Source organism: Salvia splendens, chromosome 1, assembly GCF_004379255.2.
Source record: "Salvia splendens isolate huo1 chromosome 1, SspV2, whole genome shotgun sequence".
In the NCBI taxonomy this organism is placed as follows: Eukaryota; Viridiplantae; Streptophyta; class Magnoliopsida; order Lamiales; family Lamiaceae; genus Salvia; species Salvia splendens.
Genome location: NC_056032.1, coordinates 39,911,809 through 39,933,417, shown reverse-complemented (window position 1 = coordinate 39,933,417; position 21,609 = coordinate 39,911,809). Strand labels below are relative to the sequence as shown.

Below are 21,609 nucleotides of genomic sequence, written 5' to 3'. Positions count from 1 at the left end.
GATAATATTCTATCTATAAGTATAACCCGCCACACCGGAAAGGCGGCAAGATATAATACAGTCATGTTCAATGGAATTGGGCCTTAAAACAAGACACCTCTAATTGGGCTACAAAAGTGCGGGCCCATGGTCGTCAGTTTCACTATGGATCTAAGTAGCTCCTTCCGAATGAGTCAAACTTTTTTAGAGCACCCGCAACGCGGGCCGCCGGCGTTCCGCGTGCCGTTCCGCCGGAACGGTTTCTCCGCGGAACGCGTTGCGGCGCATGGTTTCATCCCGGTTCCGTTCCCATTCCGTGCCGGGTGCCGACGGAACGAAACGCGGCACGGTCTGTGCCGCCACGCGCTTCGGCGACGTGGCGCTCCCCGCGGCGTGCGTGAGTCCCACTCGCCGGCCCGCGAGTGGGACACGTCACCTGCTGACGCAATAATTATTTTTTAAAAAAAATGATTTTTTAAAATTTTTTATAACGGTAATATTACCGTTTTTTAAACTTTTTTTATTTTATTTTTTTTATTTTTATTTTCTTATTCTATAAATACTCCTACTTCATTCTCATTTCACACACAACCAACATCATTTCCTCTCCAATTTTCATATTCAATCTCTACACAAAATGTCCGGCGACGACAACTACGGCGGTGACGGCTCCGGTGGGTGGGATCTCAACGCGTTCGGCGATTGGCAGACCATGTACAACACACTTGGTGGTTCCGGGTCGTCGACGCCGGGCACCCAGGGGTCGGCGACGCCGGGTGGGTACCAACCACCCACTTTCGATGTGGATGCCTACGCACGACCACCCGGCTCGCGGCTTTCTCAGGGTTTGTCCCAGATTCGGGAGAATATCCCCGTTGAACCCACCCAGGGAGGAGGCCGAGGCGGTGAAAGCTCCAGGGCTGCGTCTGAGGCGGCCGAGGAGGCGGAGGAGGAGAAACCGGAGGATCTGGGCCGGCATCCGTACATCAACGAAGAAACAAAGGCGGTGTACACCGCCTGGCTCACCATCTCGTACGATCCCATCGTCGGGAATCAACAAGCCGCCAAGTGCTTCTGGGAAAAGGTCCGCGATGTCTACCACCAGACTAAGCCGAAAGGGGCCCGGAAGCGCAAATATACAATGCTCCATGCTCACTTTGGCCGAGTCGACGTACAGGTCAAAAATTTTTGCGGCATCTACTCGGCCGAAGAGGCGAACTACCAAAGCGGAGCTTCGGGCGCCGACATTCTGAGGGCGGCTTTGCGCGTCTTCTACCAGGACACCGGGCTACAGTTCAAATATGTTGATATTTGGCAGCTCGTCAAGGACGAGGAAAGGTGGGCCGGCGGTGTCCGCTCGAGCTCGGGCTCAACCTCAAAGCGCACGAAGCACACGGCGACCGACAACTACTCGTCTGGTGACACCGGTGAGGCCAGCGAGGGTGAACCGCAGGTGTTTGGGGGTACGGGGGATCCAACGCCCGGCGAATACGGGGGATCCAGCCGTGGGCGCCGTCGGCCGCAAGGGACGAAGGCGGCGAAGGCGGCTAGAGCGAGGAAGGGCCGAGGCGAATCAAGCCAGCTGGCCTCGGGATCAGGCTCGCGGGGAGGCTCGGACACACTTATGGTGGCGTACATGACCGCTACAATGGCGGACACTTCCCGCTTCTCGTACGCCCAATTCGCTGCCTGGTGGAACGGAATTGTGCATATGGCAGCACAACTTGACCTTCCGACTCCCCCTCAACCTCGACCGCCTCCGGAGGATGATTAGCCGGCGGAGTAGTTTTTTATTTTCCCACGTTTAATTGTGTGTTTATTATTGTGTGTTTTTTATTTTTTTTTGGATTTTAATTGTGTGTTTTTTATTTTTTTTAAGTTTAAGTTGTAATTTTTTTAATGTTGTGTGTTTTTTAATAAAGTGTGTTTGTTTTAATTGAATTGGGTTGGAAATAAAAATAAGAAATGAAATTGAATGAATAGTAATTTAAGGAACAGTTAAGGAACAGATAAGGAACGGAGGGTTGCAGGTTCCGTTCCTTAGTTAAGGAATGGAGTAAAAAAGTACAGTGGGGCCCGCAAATAGTAGTTTAAGGAACGGTTTAGGAACGGTATAGGCACAGCGTTGTGGATGGCCTTATCGACAGACTAACAAATTTTATTGAAACGTAAGAGAGATGAATAAAGTAACAAACATAAAAAAAGAGTAAAGTAGGTAATGGACTAAAGTAAGAGTGGTGAAATATTTTATGTTTTATCAACAAATGAAATGACTCAACTTAATTGGGAAATCCCAAAATAAAATACGATTCAACTTAGTTGGACGAAAGAAATAGTAGTTAGTATGAATTTTTAGGTTTAAAAAAAATAAATACTACTGCTATGTAGTAGTACTATTTTAGAGGATAAAAATTTCGATTGCAATTCAACTACATTGAGATAAGGTAAACATTAGCTAGTACTCCCTCCGTCCTATTTTAGAAGTCTCATTTGAGTTCGGCACGGATTTTAAGAAATATAAATGAAAGTGGGTGAAAAGAGATAGTGGAATGTGGATCATACATTTAAATATTAGTTTTATAATAGTAAAATGTCAATGGAATGTGAAGCCTATTACCATTTATGGAATATTTCAACCGGGACACCTAAAGTGAGACACCAAAAAATGGTCAACCGAGACTCCTAGAGTGGGACGGAGGGAGTATTGCACATATGATTCTTCAAAATTAATTGATTACAATAATCAAACGATGCCTAATCGGCTTTAAGAGCATTCACAATGGTTGACCGGTGGAGAGACCTTCCCAATCGGCCCCCATCTGCCAACCATTGCAAGAAGAAGGCCTATTAAAGGCTCTTCCCATATGGCCGTTGGAACGGCCTAGGCCGATCCCAATTTCTTTTTTTATTCCATATTTTCTAATATAAATACCTCATCCCCTTCATTCCATTTCCCACACCATCATCTTTTTCTTCTCTCATTCTTTTAATAATTTCTCTCTCTAGTTTTATTTAAATTTGCATCTCGTTGTATTCTTCTGTTCAATATTATAATACAACGAAGATTTTTTAGTATTAATATTTTTGCATTTAAATTTATTATATTTGATAACATATTAAATATAGAAGTGCAAAAAAATTAAAATAAAATAGCGATGATGTGGAAATGAAATGGAAGTGGGATATGCCCTTTGGAAGGCCTTTCTATTGCCGAGAGATAGGCCATTGGATAAAATGCTGACGTGGAATGAAAGGGCCCTCTGGAAGGACATTTCATTGTGAATGCTCCAAGGTTTATATATTAATATTACAAAAAATTATATGTGCCTATTACTTTTGGATTCTATTTATTTGTTTTCTTTTTGACAATCATTTTACATTATTGAATATGTACGTTATACTTTTTTTACATTACTCTCTTACTTTAAAAAATAATTAGAAAAGAAGTGAGTCATGCCGATTGTCACAAAGAGAAATAATAAAAGGATACAATGGAGTACATAACTGACTCAATTAAGGCACAATGGCGTCGGTCTTGTGACCGTTACACTGATAATATATTAAAATGACGTCATATATATTTAATTATCTAACAATCATCTAATCCATCCAAATCAATCTTTAATAATCAATTATATATTATCTTTTGATAATAATATTATTACTTGAAATATTGTATTTTTTAAATCGCAAACATACTAAGTCGACTAGTAGTGTCACACTTTTGCACAAAAAAGTTATCGGTTCGACGAGCTTGATCATTATTTTTATCGAATAAAGATTTTCGCATGCGATGCTTTGTTCGGAAAAATTGCGGAAGATAGATTGGATATTAGCAAAGTAGGGTTTGGAAACACTATCATGACCCTTCTAACGTTTTCTATCAGTGTATCGCGTTGTAGCTCTAAATAAGTAGATTCAGGATCCTAAAACGGAAGGGGCGAAATTTATAGGAAGCTAACGAAGGGAGGGGGGAGGGGCGACATCAGAAGCTATTAGAGGGGGTGACAATGGAAAAACACGTCTGGATCCATGGTAGCGGATCGTCGGGGCGGGGCGGTCGCCCCCTCCTGGATCCGCCACTGACTTTAATCATGTGTTGTAGGTTGTAAAGATAGGCACAAATGGCTACATTCTTGATGATCGATTCGCCGTTTTTGTTCAATTATTCTTTCTTCCCATTCATTGTCATCAAGAAGATTGGAAGCATCAAAATTAGAACTTGATGCTATAATTTTAGGAAGTGTTGACTCGGTAATTGTTAGATGATTTGTGTATGGTTTTGATGAAGCATATACATAAATATATAGAAGTTGTTTGTTGAGCATATGATTAATTCCACCACCACTTCTAAGCAACGGCGGACATTGAAATAAATATAAGTAAGGGTCTAAATATTTAAAATTTTATTTGAAAATAATTTTTCAAGTAATTTACATAATTAATAAAGGCTTTTATATTATAATATGTACTATAAAATATGAACAAATTTCGAACTTTATAATAGATTTTTTTTAAAAAAATTGGATTCAATCAGGTACTAAAGCCCGTCCCCATTAACATATAGTTCCTCCCATGCTTACAAGAAAGAATGACCTGTCATTTTTATTGATTTATTAATTTTTGTGAGCATGTTTGCTAAGTATTGGATTCTACCTTCACTTGTTTAAAAAATGACTTGTCATCTAGTCATCTTTTGATTTTCGTGAGCACATTAGATGTTCGATAAACATAGAATTCCACCACTGTTTATAGTGATAGTTTGATCGAAGGACCTCTAACATATCTCAAATAAGAAATAATAAAATAAAATAAAATAAAAAAGTAAAAATAAATAGTACTAGTAATAAATAAATAGAAATACAGATATCGTTATCTAAATTCATAAACACTAGAAATAAAGGATCAACCATCAAATCATGAACATACATTTACTTTTATAAAGATTAGAAAATTATTGAATATGATACTTGTCCAAATTAAGAAGGACATTAATAAATACACCAAAAGATAAAGCTAAAGTAAAAGGAAGGGGAGTAGAGTGAGAGGCTAAATAGCGCTCTCCCCTATCTTAACATTCACATTTTCCGCTGCAAGTCAGTTATTCGCGGTAAGCGCGACCACTCATCGTGATTGCTTTGTTGAATATATTTGTTACTTGAATTCCGCAGTTGTTTATTTCATGGTTTCCCTATTCAAATTTGGTGTGTGAATTTATTTGAAAGCGGATATTTACATATACATATGCATAGACGACTGATCGCATCGAATTTAGCTGCAAGTGTTCTTTTTTCTGGAGATCTCATGCTTTTGTTTTTTCTTTTTTTGGTTATATGCTATGTGTAGCTATTCGTTTCTATCTGAATTTGGTTGGGATGTTTTGGAACTGGATATGTTTTGATTAGGTGGAAAGTTTTAGGGCTTTATGTTTATGAGTGAAGATTTTTCAATAGGAAGAAGGCTTATTCCTTATTAGCTATTAGGTCCTGGCTAATTTTTACTTTGAGTAATATGATGTATAGGAAAAAAATATCTAAGCTAATCTACCATTTATTTGATGGATTGATTAGCTTTATACTTTTTTGACTATTTTATCTGTTAAATACTCAATCCTACATTTTATCAATCTATACTCTCACTTAAGTAAACTCTTCCTAGGAGTTTTAGTGTTGAAATGTTGGAAGAACATATCAAAAACTTTATACAGTTATTGGGGTAAGTAAGTACTACTTGTAGAACAATTGATCACAGTTAGTTGTTGCTACAATTGATTACATCAAGTTGCATTGGACCATAAGCTACGTATGGAAATTAAGCTTCACTCTAGTCCAATTCGATTAGGGTAGTGCTATTAGAAGGTTCTGTGATGAACTGATATGTAATAGCCTTAACTGTGTTTATTTTACTCGTTCCTGATGTTTTAAAATTGAAATATGCCACTAACATAGGTTGCACATCTCAATATTCTTTGCTCTTGGATGTTCTTTTACGCTGATTTTGTCTTAGTAAATATTTCCTTAGATGTCAGAGAATAACAAGAGAGAGGAGATTTCACAGAAAGGAAATGATTGGGAAGTTGTAGCGCTCACGGAATCTGCATATGCTGCTGCTCCTGGTCCCAAAAACATTCTGGATATTAGTGACAGCAATTTAAGCGGGGATGTTGATTCTGAGACTGCTCGTGCCATGTTCATGTCTGGCCACTTTGGACTTTCGCCTAATGTGCACAAGAACTTTCCATTAGAACCTGAATGCAAGGAGAAGTGTTCTGGAGAGGTCCATGACCATGATGCCCATCAAGTTACGGAGCAGCAAGGTAATAAATCAGATTTAAAGCAAGACGAAAGTTTGAATATAGAAGGGATCATTTCTGATGAATTTTCCGGAGTTCCACAATTTGACAAAAAATATGGTTCTGACTTGGGCGACATTGCATCCTCAAAATCGTTAGACAAAGAGCAGGGCATGTACGCAACTGGGAAGAGCTCTTATAATGATGCTGTTGCAGCTGGCATGCCTCTCATTGCTGATGAGGACATGGGCACTGCTGAAGAATTTGAATCTCCGGATGATGCTGCGAAGTCAAAAGTGCATAAACATGTTGAAGAAGATAAGTTTAGTGAACCGACTGATCTTCCTTGTGACGCTTGGTGGAGAATACGTGCTGCTTCCTTGTATGGCCACGCGAAAAATTCAAATCCATATTGGTCTCTCGTTGTTGCTGCAGCTGTTATTGGGCTTGTGATTATTGGTCGCAGGTGGCAGCGTGATAGGCCACACGCTTTTCAACTCAAGTCACAATTGACTATAGACAATAAGGTACTTCACCTTTTGTTAGGATTCGCACACACAAGGCTTTCACACACTCAATAAGATCACACACACACTCACTGTTGTATGAGATCACACAATGTAGAAAACACACACACTCACACTTTGAGTATTGAAGATGATAAACTTGGAGAGAAAACTGGAAAACTCTTTATTGATTAAACTCTTTATTGATTAAACTCTTTTCTAAACTACATACACGGTGAGCTATTTAAAGCTCTATAATCAAGTAGCAACTGCTACTAACTAACTACAAGAAGAATCAAGAAAGCAAGAAGAATAACCGCTACATCTCAGCTAACTAACTGCTGCTCCAACGGCTAGTTCGGCTAGGTTGCTTCTACCTTCTCGGTTCAAGACCGAACTCCTTCCTCGGTTCAAGACCGAACTCCTTCCTCGGCTTACAACCGAACTCCTTCTCGGCTTACAACCGAACTCTTCCTTCTCGGCTCATTCCAGCTCAACGCCGAGCTTCCTTACCGAGCTTCCTTACCGAGCTTCCTTACCGAGCTTCCGTACCGCTGAGCTTACCGACTTCTGCCTTCTTCTTCTCGGCTAGTTCCAGGCTAGTTCCAGCTCGGTAAGCCGAGCTTACCGAACTCCTTTCTAGCCGAGCTTCTTCCAACTGAAATGAGCACTCCATTATTACAATTCTCCACCTGAGGGCTCATCTCAGTTCTTGCACAAACATTGATCAATTTCTTGCAATGATCAAACTTGTCTCTACCTAGAGACTTTGTTAGCATGTCAGCCGGATTGTGCAAGGTGTTAATCTTAATCACCTTCACTCTCCCCTTTTCAATCTCATTCAGCTTGGATTTGTCCACCAAAATCCATGTTTTGTTCTTGAGTAAAGACTCTATTTCCTCATTCATGGCTTCAATCCATCTTTCTCTATCTTTACTCTGCATAGCTTCTTTATATGTGAGTGGATCTGCACCATCAATACCTTCAGCTGCACACAGAGCATAATACACAACATCAGAGAACTTTGTTGGTGGCTTTGTTTCTCTTCTAACTCTGTCCCTTGCAAGCTGATAGTCTCTGATAGAGTCTGATATAGACTCACCAGCCTGGTTGCCCTGAGTTGGAGCCTCTTCTTTATCTGAATCAGACTCACTCCCTGAGTCAATAACTCCACCTGCTCCTAGGCCAACCCCCACAGGCTCCACCTTGAAGAAATCACCCTCATCTTCACTGGAGTCCAGCTTATCTTTCAGGTATGGCATCTGATCCTCCAAGAACACCACATCCCTACTCACCAAGACCTTCTGCTTACCGGGCTCAATACACCAGAGCCTATACCCCTTAACACCCCTCTGATACCCCAGCAAGATACATTTCAGAGCCCTAGCTTCAAGCTTACTTTGCCTAGCATGAGCATAGGCCACACACCCAAACACCTTGTATTTTGAGTAGTCACTATGAGCTCCATACCACATGTAATCAGGAGTTTCAGATTTCAGGGCAGTAGATGGGCATTTATTGATGAGATAGGCTGCTGTATACACAGCCTCACCCCAGAATCTGCTGCTCAAACCAGACCCAAGAAGTAGGCACCTCACCCTCTCTAGGATTGTCCTATTCATCCTTTCCACAACACCATTTTGCTGAGGATTACCAGGAACAGTCCGGTGCCTCTTCATACCCTTCTCTTTACAAAACAGATCAAACTCAGCAGACAAGAACTCTAGGCCATTGTCTGTCCTTAAGCATTTAACACTTCTACCCTTCTCTAGCTCAACCTCCTTACACCATATCTTGAACTTTGTGAGTGTTTCAGATTTTTCTTTAAGAATATATACCCACAACTTTCTTGTATAGTCATCAATGATAGCTAGATAATACTTTCCTCCACCAATTGAACACACCGGTGAAGGCCCCCAAAGATCACTATGTATGTAGTCTAAAGGGGCTGTAGAAGAGTGAATACCTGTAGGATAGGGTGCCTTCTTAGCCTTTCCAAGTATACATTGCTCACAGGGGTCCATCTTGTTGAAATCTCCAGAGATCAGACCCTTCTTGATGAGTTCTTTCAAGCTTCCTTCGGCTGGGTGGCCCAATCTCTTGTGCCATAGCATTATGGAATCATCTGACACTGCATTGCTTTCTCCATCAACAGCCTTAGCCTTCAGATAATAGAGAATATGCTCTCTGTCAGCCTCCATCATCACTGCATCTCCAGATTTCACAAACAATTTTCCTTGACTCATCAATATGGTGAACCCTTTCTGTTCCAGCATTCCCAATGAGATGAGGTTCCTCTTTACTTCTGGAATATACCTCACCCCAGTTAGGATCTTTATAGAGCCATCTTGTAGGCTTAGCTTTACCTTCCCTATTCCTTTGATCTGACAAATGTGATTATTACCAAGAACAACCGTACCCGATGCTTCTTGAAGATCATGAAACCAGCTTCTATTTGGGCACATATGGAAGCTGCACCCCGAGTCCATTATCCACCTATGACTGACCCCACTATCACTGATATTCATGAGTTGAGCCGGGGGATCAGCACTCTCCACACAATCAGATTGATTGTGTCCCTCAGAGGCCATCTTTCTCTTCCATGCATGACAATCTTTCTTCAAATGTCCAGGTTTCTTGCACCAATAGCAAGCTCTGGTTTCCTTCTGAGCATCAGAACTTGAGGGTTTAGGGCCCTCAAACTTCTTCTTGAAGTTCAGCTTCTTGAACTTCTTCACATTCAAGGCCTCTGCAGCTTGAACATTGGAGCTTGCAGAGCCTCTGTTGGCTGTCTTCTGGAGTTCTTTGGCCATCAAGGCTGAATAGACTTCTGCATAGGTGATAGGTTTATCTCTTCCATAGATAATTGCATCACTTAGCTGGTCATACGAGCTAGGCAAGGCATTCAATGTGAGAATGGCCTTATCCTCATCTGAGATCTTGACATCAACAGATCCCAGGTCATCAATGATCTTGTTGAACTCCTCTAGCTGCTCAATGATGGACCTATCTCCAGAAAAACTATAGGCATACAGCCTCTTCTTGAGATACAGCCGGTTAGCCAAGGATTTGGCCAAGTAAACTTCATCTAACTTGTCCAAGATCTCCACCGCAGTCTTGGTTTCTTGAACTTCCCTCAAGACCTTATCTCCAAGGCACAGAATCACTGCAGAATGTGCCTTGAGCTGCATCTCCTCCATCTTTACCTGAGCTTTTTCATCAAGCACTGGAGCCTTTCCTTTCTCCTCTGGTTTTGCAAGAACTGCCGCCAAGCCTTGTTGAATTAAAACCGCCTTCATCTTCATCTTCCACAGGCCATAATCATTCTTGCCTGTGAACTTTTCTGCATCAAAGCCTTGCTGCCATCTCTGAAACCGTTTGATCCTCTGCAAATCAGCTTCAATATCCCTTCCCACAGACGGCGCCACTTGTTAGGATTCGCACACACAAGGCTTTCACACACTCAATAAGATCACACACACACACTCACTGTTGTATGAGATCACACAATGCAGAAAACACACACACTCACACTTTGAGTATTGAAGATGATAAACTTGGAGAGAAAACTGGAAAACTCTTTATTGATTAAACTCTTTATTGATTAAACTCTTTTCTAAACTACATACACGGTGAGCTATTTAAAGCTCTATAATCAAGTAGCAACTGCTACTAACTAACTACAAGAAGAATCAAGAAAGCAAGAAGAATAACCGCTACATCTCAGCTAACTAACTGCTGCTCCAACGGCTAGTTCGGCTAGGTTGCTTCTACCTTCTCGGTTCAAGACCGAACTCCTTCCTCGGTTCAAGACCGAACTCCTTCCTCGGCTTACAACCGAACTCCTTCTCGGCTTACAACCGAACTCTTCCTTCTCGGCTCATTCCAGCTCAACGCCGAGCTTCCTTACCGAGCTTCCTTACCGCTGAGCTTACCGACTTCTGCCTTCTTCTTCTCGGCTAGTTCCAGGCTAGTTCCAGCTCGGTAAGCCGAGCTTACCGAACTCCTTTCTAGCCGAGCTTCTTCCAACTGAAATGAGCACTCCATTATTACACCTTTTATGATTCAAAATCGACAATTTTATCACTGGTAAGTAGTAACTGCTCGATCACCGCAGGGGTTTTATGATTCAAAATCGACAATTTTATCACTAATTATATCTGCTATATTGCAATCTCTGGTGGTGTTGAGTCATTTTAGTTTCACTCTTTGATATACCCTACTTACTTCAGATTCATTTCTCGTGCCACAATCTTCGTCGCTTTGAACTCTTTTTTCTCTTTTATGCAGGAGGCTCACTGGATCCCTAGTCCTGTGGGACGAGTTAAGGTTGTAAATATAGGGGGTCGACACGGTTCATACATTGGACTGAGCTCCGTGACAGAAGGCTAACTATTGGAAGGAAAGAAAACATAAATGTCCTGTCCATTGTCTACCAAGATTTGTGAACATACTTTTTTACTGCATTTGCTCGTGAGGACGTACGTTTGGATATAAATATGTACTGTAATCTGGATATAAATATGTACTGTAATCGACACTAGGAGCTCATACCTATCATATGCCCGTGTTTAGTTTGTCTTCAATCGTGCAAACGTATGAACGAGGCATCATAGACGTGGCTTGTTGGAAGTATGTGATTTGTAACTACTGAGATGTAAATTTATAAGCAGTGTGTACGGTGACATGTTTTGTGTTAATGCAAGCTTTGCTGGGATATTGATTATGAATCGTGATGTGAGATTTCATTATTTTAAGCTTGATTTTATTAATCCATTTTCTGATAATACTTGTCATATAATCTTGCAAACTCTGGTTATTGTCTTTTTCTTTTCTATTCATCCTCGTGTCAATGACCAAAACCAATTTTATGCTTTGTGTTTGGGGGATCAATACTACCTTGTGAATGTAATCGAGCAATTCCGATTTATTTTGTTATCAAACATTTTATTTTTTCAGCTTTTGAATACATACAACATTTCAATAACTGTATCATTAACATTTTATTTTAAAACTAGGAATATAAAAAATTTGAATCAATAGTCCATCATCATCTTTGCACTGTATACCTATAAATAAAATTTATAGTACAATCTATTCTCCATCTAATGCATAGTCGAATTACAAAACTGCCATTTCGTTATCTCCCTCCAAAAAAACCCTTTATCCCCACTCCCGCGCGCGCTAAAATATTGAATTTGGGCAGCCGTTCTGATTCCTTTCTGCTCCACCAAAAGTCCCAAACCGAACAACCGTCTGCATTGCCTTCCGAACTCCTAAATCAAACGATAACTCGGTAATTCCTCATTCTAATTTGTTTGCTCGTTTCGATTTTCAATATACTTTCTATGATGTACTGCACTTAGCAATCAACTGGTAAACCCAAACGTGCAATTGGATTTTCTGAAAAAATTATTAAGTTATCTCGTATGTGCTGTATTATTCCTTATCATTCAGGTTCTCCAACCTTAGATCTGCCTCTTCCACCGCAGTTTGGGTTCATTCGCACATCTGTGCTGGTAATTGCTTCAGTGTTAGCCAAAAGGTCATAAATTCTGATTAATTGGAGTTGATTGTTCAATAAACTGCAAGTTGCAATACTTGGATTTGCTTTATTCTTCGAGATCAGAATGAATTTATATGTGGAATTTGCATTTAGTTTGGAGGAACATCTGATGCATATAAACTTCTGTTTTTGATATCAATAACTTCCGAACGTGTTATGGTAGTTTTGATAATGCAGTTTGTTGGAAAGAAATCAAGTGAAGAAGGAAAGATTGACCAAGATCACATAAATTAGGAAATTAGTATAATTCTTGATTCTATGTCTAGGGTAAATCTTCCATGTATATATCTTCCTCAAGCCTATTAAAGGAGGGCGTGCATATTGTAATCAGATATACAATTTTGAATGAATACCAAATCAAACTTTTTTCATGGTATCATAGCAAAGGCTTAGAAAAATATCATCATAGCCTAAATACCATTCCCGACCAACAAGGCGAGTGTTTCAACCTACACAGAAAGATATCAGACAACGAGGATGAAAAACCAAACATTGAAGATGCACAATTGAAGATGAGTAAGAACGTTACTCTAGCCGTTAAACTCAACGGGACGAATTATCCCTTATGGAAACGACTGATGAGGGTAGCGATTGTAGGGAGGCGGGCAAACCGATATATCACCGGTACCCTGCTGCCACCGGAACCTGGAATGCGAGGCTACTCAGATTGGGAGGAAGCCGACATGATATTATTCTCGTGGATAATCGACAACGTTGAAACTGAAATCGTCGTTCACTTTGCACACCATCAAACCGCAAAGGCCCTGTGGGAGAGCCTACAAACAACCTTTGAAAGCACAGCAGATCCGTACCTACTGTACGATCTAGAAGAGAAGACAGGTCGAATTGTACGGGGAGAGCAGGGGATCGAGACGTACTGGCGACACCTTCATGGCATCTGGGTCGAGATCGATCGATGCCAATACCAGCAGGTGGATTGCTGCGATAAAGGAATCAGCCAGCTCCGAACCTACGTGGGGACCCGGCAATTGTTCAAATTCCTGACTGGACTGAACTCAAGGTATGACAAAATTTGGAGGGACATTCTCAAGGAAGTCCCGCTGCCATCAGCTGAGACCGCATACGACATGGTGAAAAGAGAGGCTGCACGACTCAAAATGATGCCGACAACAGACTCCGATCACCAGACCGGTGCAATCAGCGACGGTTCATCATCGGGCTAAGTGGGGCTTGGATTCACAGCCCGAAATCAACCACAACAGCGCCAAAATCAACCGCCGTTGCGGACTACCGCCCAACCGACGAGGAAATTTCAAACCCGACAAATCGAAGATGTGGTGTTCACACTTGGAAAGAACAAGCATACCAGGGAAACATGCTTTCTCCTCGTCGGAGTCCCGGAGTGGTTGGACGAAAATCAAAAGGCAAAAGCTCGATTGGCGGTCAGAATCGAGGATGGAAGCGGACTGTTTCTGCAAGGAACGGACAACCGAGAGGTCACCCTCACCCGAGGGAGAACGGGGGAGGCGGTCCAACAGCCAGGTGGAAGGGGCAGAGCCGGCGACGGAGGAGGAATCGGGGAGGCGGTCCAACAGAGAGGAAATGAGGCGCCGAATTTGGAGGTATCGGATTATGATTGAATAATCCTAATCCCCAAATTAATTTACTCCTTGGTCCTTCAAATATTTGTGATTCTGAAATTAGACCCAATGGCATGAGATATTTGACTTCCACCCCTTATAGTTCTAGATGTGTGCAATTTAAACCCCAAAATCAAGAAATTCGAGATAGGACCCCAAAATTATCTGAAAAATCCATTTTGAGTCCTAATTGTTTTGCACCTTTAGAACGTATTCCAATTGCTTGTGTTGCCCAGAGTACAAATGACCCTAAGGAGAGTGGATTTTTGATTGTGGAGCAATGGATACGATGTCTTATGACAAAAATGATTTTTCTGAATTTGATGGGGCAACCAAAAGCCATGTACAAACTGCTGATGGAGAATTAACTGTTGTGGGTGGGAGTGGAACCATGGAAATTTCCCTGACTTTGAAACTCAGAAATTGTCTCTGTGTGCCCAAACTATCCCATAAACTCATGTCTTTTAGCCATGTGACGAAAGAGTTAAATTGTACATTACTGATGCATCCAAACTTCTGTGTATTACAGGATATCAGGACGAAGAGGATAATTGGGCGTGGCACTGAGCGTCAAGACCTCTATTATGTGGATGAGATTGCTCAACAAGGTGGCACAGTGATTGATGCTTGCTCACGGATCTGCAAACTGGGAAGCTTGGCTGTAGCACCGCAGATTAGGGCATCCATCCACGGGTTATCTAAAATTACTTTTTCCGAAGTTTTCTCATGTTAAAGATATTACTTGTGAGTCTTGTGTTTTGGCAAAAAGCCACAGACAATCTTTTAGATCAAACGATACTCGTGTCAAAACTATCTTTTCTTTGGTGCATGCTGATGTTTGGGGTCCAACTCCTATTTTGGGTGATCATGGCTTTAAGTATTTTCTTATTTTTGTGGTTGATTGCACAAGATTAACATGGGTATATTTTCTAAAACATAAATATGAAGTTTTTGAAAAATTTACTCAGTTTTTTACGATGATTCAGACACAATTCCAAACCAATGTCAAAATCCTTAGATCTGATAATGATAGGGAATTTGTTAACAAAGATATGACAGAATTTTTTAAGGAAAAAGGGTTAGTCCATCAAACTACTTGCCCTTACACTCCTGAACAAAATCGGGTAGCGGAACGGAAAAATAGGATAATCTTAGAAGTCACAAGAGCCCTTTTCTTTGACTCAAATGTTCCTAAGTTTCTTTGGCCCCGAAGCCGTTGCTACTGCTGTTTATCTAATTAATAGGCTGCCTACTAAAATATTAGGTATGAAAACCCCTGTTCAGATTCTCTCATCCTTGACTGATATTCATCCACCTCTCACTCTTCCGCTCAAAATATTTGGTTGTTTAGTTTATGTACATGTACCAAAACACGAAAGGGGTAAATTTCCCGCATATGCTTTAAAGTGTGTTTTCTTGGGGTATGGGGTAAATCAGAAAGGTTATCGGTGTTATCACTCGGGGTCTAGAAGAGTTATAACAACCATGAATTGTAATTTTCTAGAAAATGATTATTTTTATTACACCCAACCTCGGGGCCAGGGGGAGAATGTTAGTCAGGGGGAGTGAAATAATTCGACCCCTCAGTTTGCCTGTGCCATACCCAAGCATCTCGACCGTGGAACCAACAGAGCAAGCTAGTGTCATCGCCGAGCCAGTCACGTCTGCTGTAGAGCCTCCTCAACCACCTACGCCCCAATCCAGTCCTCCTCCAATGATATCTGAGGTAATTCCTGAAACTAGCTCAGATAATACAGTTATTTCGGCTGACAATTCGGGTGTAGATGAGAATGAGAACGCAGCAATTGATGGTGATACTGGCCGATACATACTCCCTTCTAAGAGTACTCGTGGAATCCTGACAAAGAGATACAGTCCTGAGAGGATTGGCAAGAAAAGTAGATACTCTATGGCGAACTTGGCTAAAGCAAATATGACCGAGATGGCAAGGGCGTTCGAAGCAGCCCTCTATGAAGAAGAAGAAGAAGAGATCCCATACACGGCTGAAGAGGCTATGAAAATTGCCCACTGGAGAGAGGCAATGCTAGTGGAGATGCGGGCCCTAATGAAGAACAATATGTGAGAAGTATGTCTGAAACCTGATGGAGTTAGAACTGTGGGATGCAGATGGGTCTTCACTATCCAACGCAGACCAGATGGGTCAATTGAAAGATATAAGGCGAGGCTAGTAGCAAAGGGGTACACTCAGACTTATGGGGTTGATTACGCTGAGACTTTTTCCCCTGTGGCGAAGATGAGTACTATTCGAGTGCTTCTCTCGATAGCAGCGGCCAAGGAGCGGCCACTTCATCAGTTCGACGTGACAAATGCTTTTTTGCATGGGGAACTGAAAAAACCGATCTATATGGAAACACTTCCTGGATTTGCTGGGGAATTCGAAGGAGGAAAAATCTGCAAATTGAGACGGACACTGTACGGGCTGAAACAATCACCTACAGCCTGGTTCGGGAGGTTTACAGAAGCGATGAAGAAGTATGGGTACAAGCAAAACAACTCTGATCATACATTGTTACTAAAGAAAAGGGAGGGAAAGATTACATGCCTAATAATTTACGTCGATGATATGATCCTTACTGGCGATGATGAAGAAGAGATATGGCAGTTAAGGAAGAACCTGTTTGCAGAATTTGAGATGATGGACTTGGGACTGCTGAAGTACTTTCTGGGTATAGAAGTGTTGAGATCGAAAAAGGGGATCTTCATCAGTCAGAAGAAGTATGTTCTTGATTTACTGACCGAAACAGGACTGTTGGACTGTAAGCCAGCCGACACCCCTATGGTCCAGAACCACGGTCTGCAGATAGTAGAAGGAGGTGAAGCTACTCACCGCACGAGATATCAGCGTCTAGTTGGGAAACTCATATACTAGTCCCACACAAGACCCGACATAGCTTATGCAGTTGGAGTAGTAAGCCAATTCATGCATGCACCTCAAGTAGCTCACTGGGAAGCAACGCTCAGGATTGTTCGATACTTGAAGGGAACGGCAGGCCATGGAATTCTGTTCGAGAGTCATGGACATTTGGAGATTCATGGGTTTACCAATGCTGACTGGGCAGGAAACCCGAATGACAGGAAATCTACTGCTGGTTATTTCACTTTTGTAGGGGGAAACCTTGTCACATGGCGAAGCAAGAAAGAGAAGGTAGTAGCATTGTCAAGTGTTGAAGCAGAATTCCGAGGAATCAAGAGTGGATTGACTGAGATTCTCTGGTTGAAGAAGTTGATGACAAAACTGAACCTAAACTCATAGAAGTCGTGTAAGTTGTTCTGTGACAATAAGACGACAATCAGTATATCTGAAAATCCAGTTCAGCATGACCGTACAAAGCATGTCGAGGTGGATCGACATTTCATAAAAGACAACATAGAAGGCAAGACAGTAGAACTTCCTTTTGTGAGATCTGAAGACTAATTGACAGATCTTCTCACGAAGGCAGTCGATGCTAGGAGCTTCCATGAGGTATTGGGCAAGTTAAGAATGGGTGATCTCATTACTTAACTTGAGGGGGAGTGTTGGAAAGAAATCAAGTGAAGAAGGAAAGATTGATCAAGATCACATAAATTAGGGAATTAGTATAATTCTTGATTCTATGTCTAGAGTAAATATTCCATGTATATATCTTCATGAAGCCTATTAAAGGAGACGTGCACATTGTAATCAGATATACAATTTTGAATGAATACCAAATCAAAATTTTATCACAGTTTTTGAAGTGGAAAATTTAAATTTTGATTGAATCCTATACAATTTTGAATGAATACCAAATCAAAATTTTATCACAGTTTTTGAAGTTGAAAATTTAAAATTTGATTGAATCCGTAAATTAAATGATCATGAATTCACATGCCTAAGTTCCGTGTTTCTTATTCAATTCATTTTTTGTTCAAAGGATAACATGCAAAAAACTTGAAATATCTAAATCAACCATTGGCGGCAAATAAAGTAACTATTCTTTATCTATATAGTATATATGTACTCCCTCCGTCCCGCACTACTTGCACTTATTTCCTTTCTGGGCGTCCCAAGTTATTTGCACTCTTTCCATTTTTTGTAACAATTTATACCTACAACCGCAATTGTTGACTTTGTCTATCACTCATTCCTTAATCTCCGTGCCCAAAAGGAAAGGTGCGAGTAGTGCGGGACGGAGGGAGTATAATTTAATAAATGTAAGTTTTGTTCAGTTTAAACAGTACCATTGTGTCGAGCGCAAAGTATTGGTTAAAAAAACGCAAAAAAATATTGATTCTGTTGGAAATATTGCAGCCTTTACACGGGTAAACTCTTGCTATTACAAAAGAACAATAAACTAGAAGGTAAATGAGACAAAGTAAATACAATAAAAAGAACAAGATGCAAACTATAGTCTTCTTCAAGTCGAGTCGAGTTATCCCTCTCTCCGCAAGACGAGATACGCCCCGGCTAGTGCCCACGGATTGACGCAACGTCCCCAAAGATGAAACGACTTTCCTCCTACCAAGTTGAAGCACCTCAAACTTGTAGGCTCCGGCGAACTTGAATTGGAGGCGAGAACCGAGCAATGCAATGCTCCTAATGCGAACTAGAATGCTTGAGCTAGAGAGAAGATAGAATGATTTGTTGGTGTGTTTCCACTCTAAGAGCAAGCCTTTATAGGATAGAGAAAGCACTTGAAAGGCCTTGCAATCAAGTTATCTCTTTATGTATTTGGGGGTTACCTAAGATGAAAGGCCATAGGTCTTGGCCACATCAAAGGTCTCCCACATTTTCCACATGTTTCCAACAATCCCCCACATTGGTTAGAACGCTACAAGCTCAAACCAACACCAGACATGTATGCATGTATGCAGACTCTTTTGCTCAGTTCTCGAGAAACGATACTGCATTTGGAGAGGTAACTTGTGATTTTGAACCTTCCATAGTCAACATTATCGGACATACCGGCGGACTTGTGGACGCGATGCCTTGAACTATTCCTCCTTGGTGTATGCCTAGTCAATAGCATCAACACAATATTGTCTCAACTCCATCAGTTCTCACGTTTGTGTCCGTTTCGGTCGTGGAACACATCTTTAGAATTCATAAGTGACTCACACACACGAAGCGGCCCCACTTCTCCCTTATATAGGTGATTCTTTCATGAGTATCATGCGATACTGCATCTCTTTGAGATTTCAAGAATCATTAAAAGTCAAAAGACTTAACCTCTTACCACGTGCAAGTTACAACACTCAATGCTTTCTAAAGAATGGGCGACGATTAAAATCTTCTAAGTGTTACAACTAGATTTGTATAGCTTCATTTTCCCATTGAACCAATCCCATGAGATCTCCAATCGTATGGTTGGGTTTTTTTTAAAAAAAATTAACTTCATATATCATATATGAAGGAGGAAATTACAAATAAACTCCTATAGCAAGGAGAAAATAAACTCCAATCGTATGGTTGGGTTACCACTATACTCATCTTTTAATATGTGGTTTTCAGTCCCATTCCTTTTAGCAATTTATGCATTTGATCACGGTTTAAACCTTTTGTTAACGGATCCGCTAAGTTATCCACTGACTTTACATAGTCAACTGAGATAATGCCACTTGTGATCAACTGCCTTACGGTATTATGTCGTCGACAAATATGTCGAGACTTACCATTATAAAAGCCACTTTGTGCTCTACCTATAGATGCTTTGCTATCACAGTGTATCAATACTGCGGGCACTAGCTTCTTCCAACATGGAATACATTCTAGGAAATTTCTGAGCTACTCGGCTTCTTCCCATACTTTATCTAATGCGATAAACTCAGATTCCATGGTGGAACGAGCAATACACGTCTGTTTCGTTGATTTCCACGAGACAACACCACCCCCCACAGTGAACACATACCCACTTGTCGAGAATGAGTCTTTTGAATCAGAGATCCAATTTGCATCACAGTACCCTTCAAGTACTTGGGGATATCTTGTGTAATGCAACCCAAAGTTAATAGTATACTTCAAGTATCTCAAAACTCTACACAGAGCTTTCCAATGTTTCTTGCTTGGGTTGCTCGTAAATCGGCTCAACTTGTTTACAGGACAAGCAAGATCAGGTCGAGTACAGTTTGTGATAAACATCAAACTTCCTATGACCTTTGCATACTCTTCTTGAGCAACAGAATCACCCATATTCTTGCTCAGATGGACATTGAGCTCCAAAGGAGTCTTTGCTGGCTTACAATCAAACGAGTTGAATTTCTTAAGCATTTTGTCAACATAATGAGATTGCGTTAAGGCAATTCCCTCATTAGTCCTCAATATTTTGATTCCGAGAGTCACATCAGCTAGACCCATATCTTTCATATCGAAATTTCTTTTCAACATGTTTTTTATCTCGTTAATAATGGCACTATTGCTGCCCATTATCAACATATCATCAACATACAGACACACAATAACAAACCCGTTATCAGTGTTCTTAATGTAAACACACTTATCACACTCATTATTAGTGAATCCATTTGCCAACATCACGTTGTCAAATTTCAAATGCCATTGTAACGGTGCATGTTTCAACCCATATAATGACTTTACCAGTTTGCATACTTTGCGCTCTTGTCTAGGCACGACAAACCCTTCGGGTTGTTCCATATATATTTCTTCTTCCAGATCACCATTCAGAAACATAGTTTTCACATTCATTTGGTGAATCTCAAGATTGTGCAAAGCAGCAATCGCAAGAAGCACTCAAATGGAAGTGATTCTCGTAACAAGTGAATAGGTATAAAAAAAGTCATACCCTTCTTTCTGCTTAAAGCCTTGGACAACTAAGCGAGCTTTGTACTTATCTATAGCACCATCGGGCTTATATTTCATTTTCAGAATCCACTTGCACCCTAAAGCCTTACAGCCTTCAGGCAAGTCTACTAACACTCAAGTGTTATTTCTCATGATGGATTCAATTTCACTGTTGATAGCTTCTTGGCACCACGCTGTGTCTGGGCCAGACAAAGCTTCCGCCAATGACTTTGGTTCACTATCCAACATGAAAGTTATGAAGTCTGGACCAAAAGTCTTAGCAATTTTAACTCTTTTACCACGTCTTGGTTCTATATCCTCAGGACTTGACCTCGTCATTTTTGGAGGATTAGAACTAGTGGATTCATCCATCATTCTTTCACTAGAACGATCCTTCTGCTTCTTGCAAGGGTACACATTCTCAAAGAATATAGCATTTCTTGACTCAATTGTTGTTCCTTCAGCCACGCCAGACACAACTGACCTATGGACTAGGAAACGATATGCCCTACTATTAAGTGGATGGCCAATAAAGATGCAATCGACTGTTTTAGGGCCTATTGCAACTTGTTTCGGAGGAGACACTTCTACCTTCGCTAAGCACCCCCACACTTTGAGGTATGAATACGAAGGTTTCTTGCCTTTCCACAACTCATAAGAAGTCACATCTCTATATTTTAGTGGAATTTTGTTCTGGATTTGATTCGCTGTTAACACAGCCTCCCCCCACATGTTCTGGGATAAACCAGAATTAATCAACAGAGCATTCATCATCTCTTTAAGTGTTCAATTTTTTCGTTCAGCAACTCCATTTGACTGGGGAGAATATGGAGCCGTTGTTTGGTGAATTATACCACTTGATGACATAATTCTGCAAACGGGGCTAC

At 41.0% G+C, this 21,609-nt stretch overlaps 1 protein-coding gene across 2 annotated transcripts; it reads left to right on the top strand.

The window, feature by feature from the left end:
- Positions 1 to 4,948: 4,948 nt before the first annotated feature.
- Positions 4,949 to 11,507, top strand: LOC121800093 (ATG8-interacting protein 2-like). 2 transcript variants are annotated; one of them, XM_042199655.1, is made up of 3 exons: positions 4,949 to 5,089; positions 6,001 to 6,798; positions 11,068 to 11,507. In XM_042199655.1, the coding sequence occupies exons 2-3, from the start codon at positions 6,001 to 6,003 to the stop codon at positions 11,167 to 11,169; spliced, it is 900 nt and encodes a 299-aa protein (XP_042055589.1). In that variant the 5' UTR covers positions 4,949 to 5,089; the 3' UTR covers positions 11,170 to 11,507. The 2 variants fall into 2 exon arrangements, with proteins under 2 accessions (XP_042055589.1, XP_042055596.1); XM_042199662.1 differs by having other exon boundaries at positions 4,980 to 5,089; positions 5,986 to 6,798.
- The last annotated feature ends 10,102 nt before the right edge of the window (positions 11,508 to 21,609 follow it).

Excerpts from the sequence above, each read along its gene's own strand:
- LOC121800093 (XM_042199655.1), top strand. The coding sequence starts at position 6,001 with ATGTCAGAGAATAACAAGAGAGAGGAGATTTCACAGAAAGGAAATGAT. Across the intron at positions 6,799-11,067 it reads AATTGACTATAGACAATAAG|GAGGCTCACTGGATCCCTAG; the intron begins GTACTTCACCTT and ends TCTTTTATGCAG.